Source organism: Anolis carolinensis, chromosome 4 (genome assembly GCF_035594765.1).
Source record: "Anolis carolinensis isolate JA03-04 chromosome 4, rAnoCar3.1.pri, whole genome shotgun sequence".
In the NCBI taxonomy this organism is placed as follows: Eukaryota; Metazoa; Chordata; class Lepidosauria; order Squamata; family Dactyloidae; genus Anolis; species Anolis carolinensis.
In genome coordinates this window covers 146,151,237-146,165,625 of record NC_085844.1, presented here as the reverse complement: position 1 = coordinate 146,165,625, position 14,389 = coordinate 146,151,237, and the positions used below count along the sequence as shown (strand labels likewise).

The window sequence follows — 14,389 nt, the reverse complement described above, 5'->3', positions numbered from 1 at the left end:
CCTGTTTGCAGACATGAAATCAATCAGGGGTAATCAAGGCTAAAAACATATATTTCTATTGAAGGGGAAATGCTATAAAGATTTAATCAGAATTACATATTTCATTTTAGGTTACAATTTTATGAGAGCTGTTTGCAGTGTTTATTTATTATTTATTTACAATATTTACATTCTACTCTTCTCACCACGAAGGGGACTCAGGGCAGATCACAGAAGACTTATATGGCAAACATTCAATGCCGATTATAACAATGACAAAACAGACAACAGATTATTTATTTATCGTGTCAGAAGTGAACCAAGGGCCCCCGATGGCATAGTGGATTAAAGCCTTGTGACTTGAAGGTTGGGTTGCTGACCTGAAGGCTGCCAGGTTCAAATCCAACCCGGGGAGAGGGCTGATGAGCTCCCTCTATCAGCTCCAGCTCCATGCAGGGACATGAGAGAAGCCTCCCACAAGGATGGTAAAAAAACAACAACATCAAAATATCTGGGCGTCCCCTGGGCAACGTCCTTGTAGACAGCCAATTCTTTCACATCAGAAGCAACTCAAGTTGCTCCTGACACGGGAAAAAAAAACCCAAGGGTACGAGTTGTAATGTATTTGAAAACACAAAGTCAAAAACACAACAACAACAACAACAACTTGGCATTATACTAAATATCCTTTGACCAGTAGCTGGCCACTTGGAGTGCATCTGGTGTTGCTATAAGAAGGTCCTCCAGTGTGCATGTGGCAAGACTGCATTGTAGTAAGTGGTCTGTGGTTTGCTCTTCTCCACACTCGCATGTCGTGGACTCCACTTTGTAGCTCCATTTCTTAAGGTTGGCCCTGCATCTTGTGGTGCCAGAGCACAGTCTGTTCAGTGCCTTCCTAGTTGCCCAGTCTTCTGTCCAAAACACCTGGAGGGCCCAAGTTGGCCCATGCCTGCTCTAGGGTATGTAGGCTACACACCAAGAGCCCATCTGCACTGTAGAATGAATGCAGTGTGACAAGGTCTTGAGCCTTCTCTGCCAAACCACAAAATCCTAGGCTTTCGTGGCAAAGCAGTGCCAGCCAGCAGCAGGGCCCTTGGCCTCCCTGGGGCCACCTTCTCCTTCCCCGACCCTCCCTTCCCTCCTCTCCCACGAAGGAGGAACGGAGCGGGCGGAGCCTTGTCGGCAGCCGGAGCCTTCTCGGGGCGGGACCGGGGAAGAGGCACCCGGAAGGGAAGCGCGCCGGGCTCCCCGCGCGGCTGGCAGGCAGGCAGGCAAGGCAAGCAGGTGAGGACCGGGGAAGGAGCCTGAATGGCGGGAAGGGAGGGAAGAGGGAGGGAGGGAGGGAGGAGGAGGGAAGCTAGAGGAAGGATGCCCAAGCCAAGGGAAGAGGCTTGAGACACGATCGCCATGTATAAAGACCCGAAAGGATGTCACAAGGAAAAGGGAGCAGGCTTGTTTCTGTCAGAAGTCTAGGACTCAGTGGAACCATGAGTTCAAATGTCAGGAAAGGAGATCCCACCTGAACTTCCTGACTGGAGGAGCTGTTCAGCTGTGGAACTCTCTGCCTCAGAGTGTGGTGGAGGCTTTTAAACAGAGGCAGGCTGGCCATCTGTCCAGGGTGCTTTGATTGTGATGGCAGAAATGAGGTTGGACTACATAACCCATTTAGGGCCCTTTCACACAGCCCTATATCCCAGAATGTCAAGGCAAAAAATCCCACAGTATCTTAGTGTGGACTCAGATAATCCAGTTCAAAGCAGATATTGTGGGATTTTCTGCCTTGACATTCTGGGATATAGGGCTCTTTGGAAGGGCCCATGGTCTCTTCTTACTCTAAGATTCGCTGATTCTGTGAAATGGGACAGCACCTATAAGGCTAGGGGCCCTTCCACACAGCCATGTAACCCAGAATAAAAGGTAAAGGTTTTCCCTTGACATTAAGTCCAGTCGTGTCCAACTCTGGGGGTTGGTGCTCATCTCCATTTCTAAGCCAAAGAGCCGGCTTTGTTCATAGACACTTCCTAGGTCATGTGGCCGGAATGACTGCAAGGAGCGCTGTTACCTTCCCACAAAAGCGGTACCTATTGATCTACTCACATGTGCATGTTTTCGAACTGCTAGGTTGGCAGAAGCTGGGTCTAACAGCAGGAGCTCACTCCACTCTCTGGATTTGAACCTCCAGTCTTTCAGTCAGCAAGTTCAGCAGCTCAGCAGTTTAACCCACTGTGCCACCAGGGGCTCCGTAACCCAGAATATCAAGGCAAAAATTCCCACAATATCTGCTTTGAACTGGGTTATCTGAGTCCACACTACCATAAATTCCAGTTCAAAGCAGATAATGTGGGATATTATTCAGCTGTGTGGAAGGTGCCTGGAAGGGCCCTAAGTGACCTGTTGATAGCTGTTTTGTTACAAGAGAGATGTCCTGGCCGGCTGGCACAAGGAACCATCTCAAAGATATTTGAAACTGGACTAATACATTTTTTTACCTGTGTATACTGATCATATGAAAGTTGTGAGTAAACCAAATGTGCTATTTCCATCAAAGTCTACTTCATTTTTGTCTCTTGAGTGCATGATATGAAACATGTTGTTGTATGGGAGAGTACCTTTTTGGGGCACTGAAAAAAACACTTCTAAAGTTCTGACAGATCGGAGATTGCTGGTTATTCAGTCTAATAACTCAAACCACTGCCTAGCATAATTATCTTTGGTTGTATACTATAAGAGGAGATTCTGCTTTAAAAGGTGTTTTTGGCTCTTCTCTAAGGGCCATTCCACATAGCCATATAACCCAGCATATCAAAGGCAGAAAATCCCACAATATGTGCTTTGAACTGCATTATCTGAGTCCACACTGCCATATATTCCAGTTCAAAGCAGACCATGCGGGGTTTTATACAGCTGTGTGGAAGGGGCCTAAGACTGGCTCTCTGTATCCACAGATTGTACTATCCACCGCCTGGAAAAATTGTGTCAAAAACTGCAAAAGGCAAACCCTGATTTTTTTCGTTGTATTTTACAACACTTGTATAAAATGAGCCTTGAGCATCCACCGAGTTTGATATCAATCGAAAAGGGGGATGTCCTTGAACTAAACCCTTGTAATTGCTTTTTATTTTCACTTGAGCTGTCATGGATGTAACCTGACTCCTCCAAATGCAGTGTAGAGTGGCATCAGAGTGGTTTTCATCCTTCCTTCTCCCTTCCTCCTTTTTAATATAAGGGGGGAAAGTGTTTCTGAGAATATGCAGAGTGCTTGTTTCTCTGTTTTCAAGGAAACCGGGTGCATCACTGTAGAATTAATGCAGTTTGATGCCACTTTAACTGTCTTGGTTCTGTGCTATAGAATCCAAGGACTTACAGTTTGGTGAAGCACCAGCCCTCTTTGGCAGAGAAGGCTAAAAGCCTTGCAAAACTATATCTATGATTCCATAGCATTGAATCACAACACTCAAAGTGAGTCAAACAGCATTAATTCTGCAGTATAGATGTGCTCCTAGTTAGTTGCAGCAAAACCAACTCAAAATCTTGCAACATGTTCACGCCAAAAAGATTTCATTAGATTTTCTCCAGGAAGACTAAAGTCTATTCTCAGCCTCATGAAGCGAGCACTAGTTTTCAAAAGCCTGTGATGTAAAAGTTACATTAGTTTTAAGATGTAGGAGGACTTTTTGTTGTGTTGCCCACTGTCCAATTGTATTTTAGATTTGTATTGGGAGTTTATTTATTTATTTATTGTGTCAGAAGCAAATTGAGAATATAGTGTATTTTAAAAACCACAAGGTTAAAAACTTGACATGATGCTAAATTTCCTTTGACCAGAAGCTGGCAACTTCAGGTGCCCCTGGTGTCGCTGTAAAAGAAGATCCTCCATTGTGCATGTGACAAGGCTCAGACCTTATTGTGGTTTGGTCTTCTCCACACTTGCATGTCATGGAACCCACTTTGTAGCCCCATTTCTTAAGATTTGCTCTGCATCTTGTGGTGCCGGAACGCAGTCTGTTTAGCACCTTCCAGGCTGACCAGTCTTCTATATGCCCAGTGGGGTGTTTCTCATACAGTGTCAGTCACTGATTGATGTTCTGGGTTTTAACCTGCCACTTTTGGACTCTTGCTTGCTGAGGTATTCATGTGAGTATCTCTGTAGATCTTAGGAAACTGTTTCTTGATTTATGTCTTTGGCATGCTGGCTGATATCTGAACAGAGGATGCGCTGGAGATGTCAATGCCTTGGTCCTTTTATTACTGGCTGCTACTTCCCGACAGTTGTCAGGTGGTGTAATACCAGCTAAACAGTATAATCTCTCCAGCGGTGTTGTGCATAGACATTCTGTGATAATGCGGCATGTCTCATTAACAGCCATATCCATTTAGTGAGCAAACCTTTCAGGCAGTGCAGAGCATTGTGTCCTTCGTCTTTAAAGCCAAGAAAGAACAGTGGATAAAGTTGATAACAGAAGTTGATATGAGCAGGAGTAGTCAGAAGGCGTGGAGGTTGTTGAGATGGCTGAGCAATGACCCTTCACAAACAAATACCCATGCCAACATAAAGGCAGATCAGATAGTGCATCAATTTCTGAAGAATGGGAAACCCAATCTTGCCACCAAACTAGGAAGGAAACCAATAGCCAGACAACCAGATAATGAAACCAACAACCTTCATGAACATTTTGCATCTGCCAAATTGAAAATGGCTCTCAATAAATGTAAAAATGGCAAAGCAGCTGGCCTGGATAATCTATGGATGGAACTTTGTATTGGGGGTTATCATAGTAGATGCATTCACAACCTGTGTAATCATAGCAAAGCCCCTCCCCCTCACCACCGCCATTTTGTGTGCTGTGAGATTATCATAAAAGGAAGGGTGTGTTGTCTGAATGTGCATAGAAGACTATTATCTTTTAAGAACTCAAGGTTTTCAGGATTACAGAAAAAAAGTTTGGAGATGGACGTATGTCACACACCTCTCCTTTTAGAAATAAAATAATATGATTTGTGGGAATCAATATTGGAGTTGGGAGAAGACAGGAAAGCTTGGAGAAGACAATGATGCTGGGGAAAATGGAAGGAAAAAGGAAGAGGGCGCGACCAAGGGCAAGATGGATGGATGGTATCCTTGAAGTGACTGGCTTGACCTTGAAGGAGCTGGGGGTGGCGGCGGCCAACAGGGAGCTCTGGCGTGGGCTGTCCATGAGGTCACAAAGAGTCAGAAGCGATTGAATGAATAAACAACAAAAGGAGTGGCTCCAGAGTTGATGAGGGAGAGACTAAAGCTCTAAAGTCACTAGATTACTCATTTTCAACCTGGGGCCCCCAGATATTTTTGGCCTACAACTCCCAGAAATCCCAGCCAGTTTACCAGCTGTTAAGATTTCTGGGAGTTAAAGGCCAAAAACATCTGGGGACCCCAGGTTGAGAACTACTGCACTAGATCCATCTGACCATGGGAGTTATGTAGGGTCAGCCCTGCCTATTACTTGAATGAGAGACCACCAACCAATGCCAGGTACTGTAGGCTATATTTCAGAGGAAGGAACTGGCAAAATCACCTCTGACTATTCCTTGCCTAAAGAAAACCCTGTGAAATTCATTGGTTTTCCATAGGTCGACAGGTGACTTGAAAGCACATTCATATTCAAAAACTCAGAGAATGGAAAAGATGGGAGTGGAGTGAGCAGTTCAGGAAAAAGAATACACAAATATGGCAATGACAGTTTAAGATTGCTAGATCAATGACAAAAAAACAAGGGACAGCTTGGATCAATGGTATATGAAATATAGAATATCTTCCCATTTCATTGTATTTTATCATTCTCTGCATCTAGATTATGACCTGTTCATGTGCTGGACATAAATTATGATTTAAAACGTGTTTACTATTGTACTGTGGATGTTCCACATAGTTAAAATACGGAGCTGCTGTACTGTTTACATAGTACACTGTACTGTGAGTACTTCACATAATTAAAATAAGGAGCTGCAGTGGTGCAATGGGTTAAACCCTTGTGAACTGCTGACCTGAAGGTTGGGTTGCTGACCTGAAGGTTGCCCGTTCGAATCCTCGAGACAGGGTGGGCTTCCGTCTGTCAGCTCTAGCTTGCGGGGACATGAGAGAAGCCTGCCAGTAACACATCTGAGCGTTCCATGGGCAACAACTTTGTAGATGGCCAATTCTCTCACACCAGAAGCTGTATGTTCACAAGTCGCATTTGACACAATGAAAAAAAGTTAAAATAGAAAGTGAAATAGCCAGGAATCCCTAGTTTGGCAAATGACCAGCAAAGGGAAATGATAGGTCAGAATGAAAAACGGAAACATTACATGATATCATCATATCAATTATTATCGGTGCCAGATCTCTGTTCCATCTCACATCAATGGAGATAAGAAGGAAACAGTAGCAATGATTTTTTTTTAAATGAGCAGTATGAAGCTGGAAACTGACAAAGCAAGCAACTACTCCAAACAGAGAACATGAAAATAGACATGAACTGTAGAAACTCCCACAAATTGTGTAAGAGTTTGAGCTGAATTGTATTATATATAGACAACCTTTTACTTTAAAACTATATGGAATTTGTTAGAAATTTATTTATGTATGTCTTAAAGGTGAGCTTTGAATTAATCCCTGGTAGATTGTGGGGGAAGTTTTAGGTTTCTTTCTACACTTTACTGGCTGGGGCCTGCGGCTAATGCTGAAAAGCGGCAGAACTGTGAATGATGACTGCACAATAAAGTCAGTGTATATAACATTTATTCGTAAAGAGGGAGAAACTTCTCGATTTCTGGCACTAAGCACTTGGCACAGGAATGCCTGTGTCAATATAAAAGTGTTGCATCACTTTATGTACACAGTAACTGTTAATCATTTGAGTAATAGTAAAGCTAAACCCAGTTAGGCGCAGAATTTCTTGTGTATCTGGCTTCTGACGTTTTGTCCAGATTTGAGTCCTGAATGGCCATAGTCACCTTACAAAATCTTCGCATATTATGTTCGATATTTTTCATATCTTGGGTATATGAAGGGAAAATTAAAATGGAGGAAGCATTAAAGATATATCACTTGGTTCTTTAAAAAGTATTTTCAGCTGAATAGTATACAAGTTTTAGAGCTCACCTTTTCTATTGTCTTTTAAAACGTTTTTCTTACACAATGTGTTGTCGAAGGCTTTCATGGCCGGGATCACAGGGTTGTTGTATGTCTTTCGGGCTGTGTGGCCATGTTCCAGAAGTATTCTCTCCTGACGTCTATGGCAGGCATCCTCAGAGGTTGTGAGGTATGGATAAACTAAGTAAGGAAATGAAAGAATATATATCTGTGTAGAGTCCAGGGTGTGTAGAGTCCTACACAGTTACAGTAGTGTCTCACTAATCCAAGCCTCGCTTATCCAAGCCTCTGGATAATCCAAGCCATTTTTGTAGTCAATGTTTTCAATATATCGTGATATTTTGGTGCTAAATTCGTAAATACAGTAATTACAACATAACATTACTGCGTATTGAACTACTTTTTCTGTCAAATTTGTTGTATAACATGAAGTTTTGGTACTTAATTTGTAAAATCATAACCTAATTTGATGTTTAATAGGCATTTTCTTAATCCCTCCTTATTATCCAAGATATTCGCTTATCCAAGCTTCTCCCGGCCCATTTAGCTTGGATAAGTGAGATTCTACTGTACTACTGGAACTGTACAGACTGTACAGTTCTGGAACTGTTGAAAGCCAATCTAAAAGATGATGATTTCCTTCTTCCTCCCTGGAAATTGATACATTTGGCTTCCTTTTTGTAGAGAAACAGTTCAAAACTTGTATTTTATTTGTCAATAAACTTCATCCCACTAAACAGGTCAAGTGTTTGATTAAATTACCATACAGCTCAGGCATAGTCTGTTTTGAAATTAAATGGATGATTTTCCTACCTCTATCACATTCTAGCAAACTTTTCATTTTTTTCAGTTCTCAATTGATTTGCCATCACATTGTAGAGAGTTGTTCCCATCCACTGTCTCTCCCCTGTTTTCTGTGTGAACACCTCCTCTCCTGGAGTATGATTTTTATTCTTGGGTTATAATGTAATTTCCTAAATGATTCTATCATAAACATATGAGAAAAGTTTATTAAACTGCAAAAACTTTGTTTTGCAGGAGAGACAACTAGAGCACATTTTGCTCTAGTTTCTCAGTGATTGAATATCTTGTAGGTTCTCCCTCCACCAATTTTTCATCATGTTTGCACACAAAAACAAAGTTTCTGGATCACAACAACTACTTTCAAAGGAAGGACTTTACAATTAAACAGGAAATGACACTTGCAAACTAGGAACACTTTTTCATTATTATTATTATTCAGAGGGAGGATGACCCTCTGTTGGGAGTGTTTTAATTGTGCTTTTGCTACATGGCAGAAAGAAGGGAATTGGACTAGATGGCCTTTGGGGTCAATCGGAGGAGGAGGAGGAGGAGGAGGAGGAGGAGGAGGAGGAGGAAGAATAGAAGCATGTAGGGGCTCTCCCTTTGCTGCCATTCCAGCGATCCTCCTCGCTCTCTTTCTCCTTCCCCGAGGTAACACATGACACACACAGCCCCCAGAAAATTCATGAGACAGAAAGGAACAAAACATATTGCCGATCTTCCCTCTGTGAGCAAAAGGTAATGGTGGAGCTTTTTCTCAGAGGAGCATTTTAGTTCCTCCCACCAATTGCTTAACTGTATTATTTTATAACTGGGAATGACAAATACCACCACATGACAGACTTGATTATTTTGCCCACCTCTATCGGGATAATTTGCAAAAAAATCACTTGCCAACCAGTTTAGAAAGCATCTGAAAATATAACCCTTTGCTACACTTTTAAAACCCCAAGGTATCTCTACCTTACACTTGAAGCCTACGTCATATGATGAACACAGTAGGTTGTTATTTCTTAAGTGGGTGGCTCAGTAGTCTTTAATGAATGTGATGAAGTGGTAAATGTCTTTTCCCACTAATATTTCAAAGGACTCAAGAATGGGTTTCAATGTATTACCATTTTATAATTTTTCCTATCTTGTTTAGAAGATTATGTTGCTAGCTACTTTGAAGATTGATCACAGTGTTGCTAAAATGAGAACCCCATGGTGGGTTTTATATCAGCATTGGGGCACCTTTGGACAATGCTACTAGTTTTTGTGATTAATGTGCAAAATGCCCATCCATGGGGTATTTCAGTCACTGTATAGGTGTTTCAAAATATTTTTTTAAAATCGTGTCAGAAGCGGCTTGAGAACATATTGCAAGTCACTTCTGATGTGAAAGAATTGGCCATCTACAGAGATGTTGCCCAGGGGACGCCTGGATGTGTTAGCTGGGAGGCTTCTCTCATGTCCCTGCAAACTAACGCTGACAGATGAGAGCTCACCACATCACATGGACTCAAACCGGCAACCTTCAGGTCAGTAATCCAGCCTTCAGGTCAGCAGTTCAGCTGGCACAAGGGTTCAACCCACTGCGCCACCACGGCTCATAGTTTTCAGAAGATAAAGCTCTACTAAAATACTTTTGTTCTCTGTTGAACCACCTTAGAAAGAGAACGATTGAAGGCTTAAGAAGCAGAATGTGTTGTATGAGAAATTCTTAATGCAGACATGAATTAGAAAAGAAATAAGAGGACATTTCAGCAGTGAAATAAGAAATGAAGTTGGTTAAGGAAGGGCTGTTGCAGGATGAGGCATCATTGACTGAATTTTACTGAAATAGGGCAATTTAGGGTTGAAAGTATTACATGGGAATAAGCCTCTTAGAATGTGATTTTTCTGCTTCTTGGCAGGGGGTTGGACTGGATGACTCACGAGGTCTCTTCCAACTCTATGATTCTATGATTCTATGCCATATCCTAAAGGGTAGCACCTCAAGGCCATTTTGGCTGGTGGAGCAGAAGATGTATTCATCACTGATGAACAATGCAAAGTGTGGATTTGGATGTTCATCAGATTACAAGATCATCAGATTACAAATTCATCAGATAACAAACCATATGAGGTTTGCTATTTTTCTTAGAAAAGGAGAGGGGAAGAAAAAGTGGTAAGCTTTTCTAATGTTCTTCCTATTCCCATCCTCAACAACCAAGGAGTGAGGGAGGTCACAGAGTTTCTTTTGTGCTCTCCCTGGTCAGTCAGCGAGGAGGGAAGTGTTGAAGAACTGAGAAAAGGGAATTTTATGCTAACTGACGAGTTCCTCCCTGAGCAGAGCTCAATCTCTTTGCTTCCTCTATACAGAATGAATTGAAAATCAGGAAACAACAGAAGCTTGGGGAATAGTCTCCTTGTGGGCCTTGCATTGCCCTGAATAAACTACTCCCAATATGCTGGCTTCCTATGTGTGATGGGAGAGACCAAGGGTGACAGAATCCTTGGGAAAGTTCTCCATAATGCCTTCTAGTAATCCTGAGGCCCCTTCCACACAGCTGTATAAAATCCCATTTTATCTGCTTTGAACTCGGTTATATGGCAGTGTGGACTCAGATACCCCAGTTCAAAGCAGTTATTGTGGATTATCTACCTTGATATTCTGGGTTATATGGCTGTGTGGAAGAGCCCTGAGAAAGCTCCTTAATATTTCGCCTTATCCATGGCTTTCCTGACTTGGAGGAAGAGTCCAGAACCACCAAAGGTTTCCTTAAGGTATTCAGGTGTCCTGAGGAAGAAGCTCCTAATACTCTGTACTTTTTTCAACCCTGTTTACCTTCAAGAGCTGACAGAAACAGGACAGAACTGAATGAAGGGAACCAGGCTTTTCAGGGCCAACTAGAAATGTTTTTGACTTATCAGTCAAGGCTCAACATTCTTTTTTAATTATAGCTTTCAGCTTTGTCCACTTCAAGAACTCCTCTATTTTCTCTTGATCTTAGCTCACTCATGGCTTCTTCCTCAAAACCCATTAAGGAAAGAGAAAGTACACCTGTAGTGTTTGTAAATGAGAAGGGGGCACCCATCATCAATATCCCCTTTTACACTAAATCTATGCCAGGGTGAGATCCAAATATTTACACTCTCCCTGAGTACCAATAACACTATGTAACAAAATTTGGGGGGAATAATCTGTTCCTGGTTGGAAAGAGTTGTTTCCTGTTTAGTTAAGCAGTACTTACTTGGAAAGTAGTTGTTATACTCCAGAAACTTCATTTTTATGGCTGCCACAAACTAAGTGAAATTGCTTGAGACTCAATGAGATATTCATTGAAAAGCTATAGCAAAATTTCTTCTGGGTGTCCTGCAAAAACAAAGTTTTTGCTATTTAATAACCTTTTTATATGTTTTTGTGATAGAACCAATTAGGAAATTACATTTATAACCCAGGAACAAAAATCATATTACATAGTGAATTGAATATCTGTAGAAACCCCGTCACTGAATGAAGGAAATACAAAAGCAGCCAGCTGGTGAGGGTGGATTGCTATATGTCCATAGGCATGATGGAAGAGAGTGTTGGAGATGGAGTAATGGATGATAGCATGATGTCATTGCCTGTCCTAGTAACTGGTAAGCTTTGGTCAGAAATTACTATGCCTAAAGTAGTTCTGAGGTAATACTATGAAAGGCAGAAATAACTTGTCTTCAGATAGTACTATTATTGCCGTGATCATCAGTTCCTGAGACATTCACCTACACCTCACAGTACTGTGTGAGGCTCCTCTTCAGTGGAATACTCTTTTTCATTTGAAGCAATAAAGAAAATTTTTCTATAGATCACTTATTAGAGGTTTTTTAAAAGTACCAGCTGTGGGTACTACAGCTAGAAGTATAGTGGGTGCTGTGACTACAGTAGAGTCTCACTTATCCAACATAAAAGGGCCGACAGAATGTTAGATTAGCAAATATGTTGGATAATAAGGAGGGATTAAGGAAAAGCCTATTACACATCAAATTAGGTTATGATTTTACAAATTAAGCACCAAAACATCATGTTTAACTACAAATTTGAGAGAAAAAGTAGTTTAATACGCAGTAATGCTATGTAGTAATGACTGTATTTACGAATTTAGCACCAAAACATCACGATGTATTGAAAACATTGACTACAAAAATGCATTGGATAATCCAGAACATTGGATAAGCGAGTGTTGGATAAGTGAGACTCTACTGTAGTACTATATAAATGAGACAATATTTTGTGTTGTTTTGTTTGGTAAAGTACCTCAAAGTGGCTAAGCATAGTTTTAAAAAAAACAAATAAAAGAGTTGTACAGTTTTTTTTTTAAATTACACAACCAAAAGAGATAAGAAATGGAAGGGCAGAGTAAGGAAAGCAAAATGATGAGATAATAGCCGAGATTCTATCTGACACGTACGTAGTTTCAAAATGGTTACACTATACCCACCTATTGTACACCTAATTGTGTATTTATGCAAAGAGGAATTCAAAAGGCCTATTTCTGCATTCCCAGTGAATTGAGTGGTACATTGAAGACACTGATTAATAATTATATATCATCCAAAAATACAAGAGACAGTGTGGTGTTGTGCTTTGAGGACTGGAGACAAGGGTTTGAATCTCCGCTCAGTTATGGAAACCCCACTGAGTGATCTTGGGCAAGTTACTCTCTCTCAGCCTCGAAAGGTGACAAAGAGCCCTTCCATACAGCCACATAACCCAGAAATATCAAGGCAGAAAATCCCACAATATCTGCTTTGAACTGGGTTATCTGAGTCCACACTGCCGTATATTCCAGTTCAAAGCAGAAAATGTGGGATTTTATTTGGCAGTGTGGAAGGGGCCAAATACATCCTCTTTGAACAAATCTTGCACACATTCACACAATGTGATATGCTCACCTTAGTGTTGCCATTTGTCAGAAATGACTTGAAGGCACACAACAACAAATCTAAGAATATACAGCTGCATGTCTGGAAACCTAGAGTCCCTGAGTCTCTTCGGGTGAGAAGGGCGGGATATAAATGTTGGAAATAAATAAATAAATAAACCTATTGGTTGTCTACAGTTACAGTGGACCTACTGAATGAATCAAAATGCAAGTTACAATAATTTGAATTGTAAGAAAGGTGCAATACTCACCTTTTCTTAATATGCTTAATGTCACTTTGGAGCAGGAGACACATAGCCCTAGCAAGCACCTGCAGTTAAAGCAGGGTCGAAGTGCATTAATTCTACAGTATTTATTCACACTTACAGGGGCAAAAAGGAGTCTAGGCTAGGCCTTAATGGTGGGCCCTGCCAATGTTCTTCTGATAACCAATCCTGTGCTTAATATTTTACATACATGATGTGGTTTGTAGATTTAGATCTTGTTTATATTGAATATCTTTCATCTGATATCTCTTAGCTAAAGAGAACAAACTGAACAACCTCTTTCAGTTACCGTATGCTTTAACAGTGGGCAGGGTTATTATTCCTGTGGAAGGTTGTTTAATTGCACAATCCATTGGTACGTCATTTGCTAGGTGCAGCGCCGTACTGAAATATTTTACAGCATATACCTTAGTTCTCATATGCAAGAGACAGACTTCCCAGATTCAGCCCTGTACAGCCATCCTTGTGCACTTATTTTCTCATAAACAAAATTAACTGCACCCATGACTGTGAAGTATGCCATTTGCTGAAGAACGTTAACATTAACATTTGGAATAAGGCAAGCTGATGCTGCAAGAAATTGAAAGCTGTAACTTTTGTCTGAAACTGCATGGGAGAAATGGATCTCTTGATGCATGAACCTTTGGGAATAAGGCTGATTGGATGATGCTACTCTCTTTAAGATTTCAAGTTTTAGAATCATGGCAGACGACGAAAAGGAGCTGATACTTGAAGTTGGTATATCTATATGCTATCTTTGAAAGCATCAATTTTTATGTTTTAGGAAATGTATAACAGGGTGGAATATTGGCTGGATTTGTATTTTAAATATGCAAAAGTTATTTGGTGTATTAAGAGAATGGTAGTTTCCTTCCCTGCTTTGACTTCTATCCTTTTATTATATGCTGTTTTTGAAAATCTACAATTTCAGACATGGTTTGCTCTAAGATAAGAAAGGAATTGGAGAAAATCATTGGGGCTTTTAAACTTCATTTAAACTTCCATGGCTTAATATTAAAGATGTGAACGTATGCTTGTGTGAGAGTGTAAGGTAGGATACAAAATGAACAGCATTAGGCTGTGAATGTTGCTCATTGCTATTCATTAATTGTAGCTACTGACTTGGTCAATGCCAACAGTCCGGCATCTCTAGGGAAACCTCTGTTTAAGGTTTTTAAGGAGCTAACCCACAATATGATATGTAGTGAAATTCTCCTTTATCATAATAGCTATATGTATACATGAAAGTAAAATTAAGGTTTTTTTAAAAAGAGTGTATTACACTCTTCCAAATTAGATTTTGTTTTATCGTGTCAAACGTGCTTGAGAACATACTGTAA

The 14,389-nt window shown here is 40.9% G+C and overlaps 1 protein-coding gene across 2 annotated transcripts in view; it reads left to right on the top strand.

Annotated features, from left to right (window-relative positions):
* Positions 1 to 1,143: 1,143 nt before the first annotated feature.
* slc35a3 (solute carrier family 35 member A3) overlaps positions 1,144 to 14,389 on the top strand; it is a 39,027-nt gene continuing 25,781 nt past the window's right edge. The window contains exon 1 of one of the 2 annotated variants that reach the window (XM_003219994.4): positions 1,144 to 1,263. Coding sequence is in view for 1 of the 2 variants with exons in the window: in XM_008109157.3 (XP_008107364.2) it covers positions 13,751 to 13,783 (33 nt within the window). In the remaining variant the exon portion in view is untranslated. Of the gene's footprint in view, positions 1,264 to 13,459; positions 13,784 to 14,389 lie in introns of those variants that run through there. The other variant, XM_008109157.3, reaches the window with a different exon arrangement.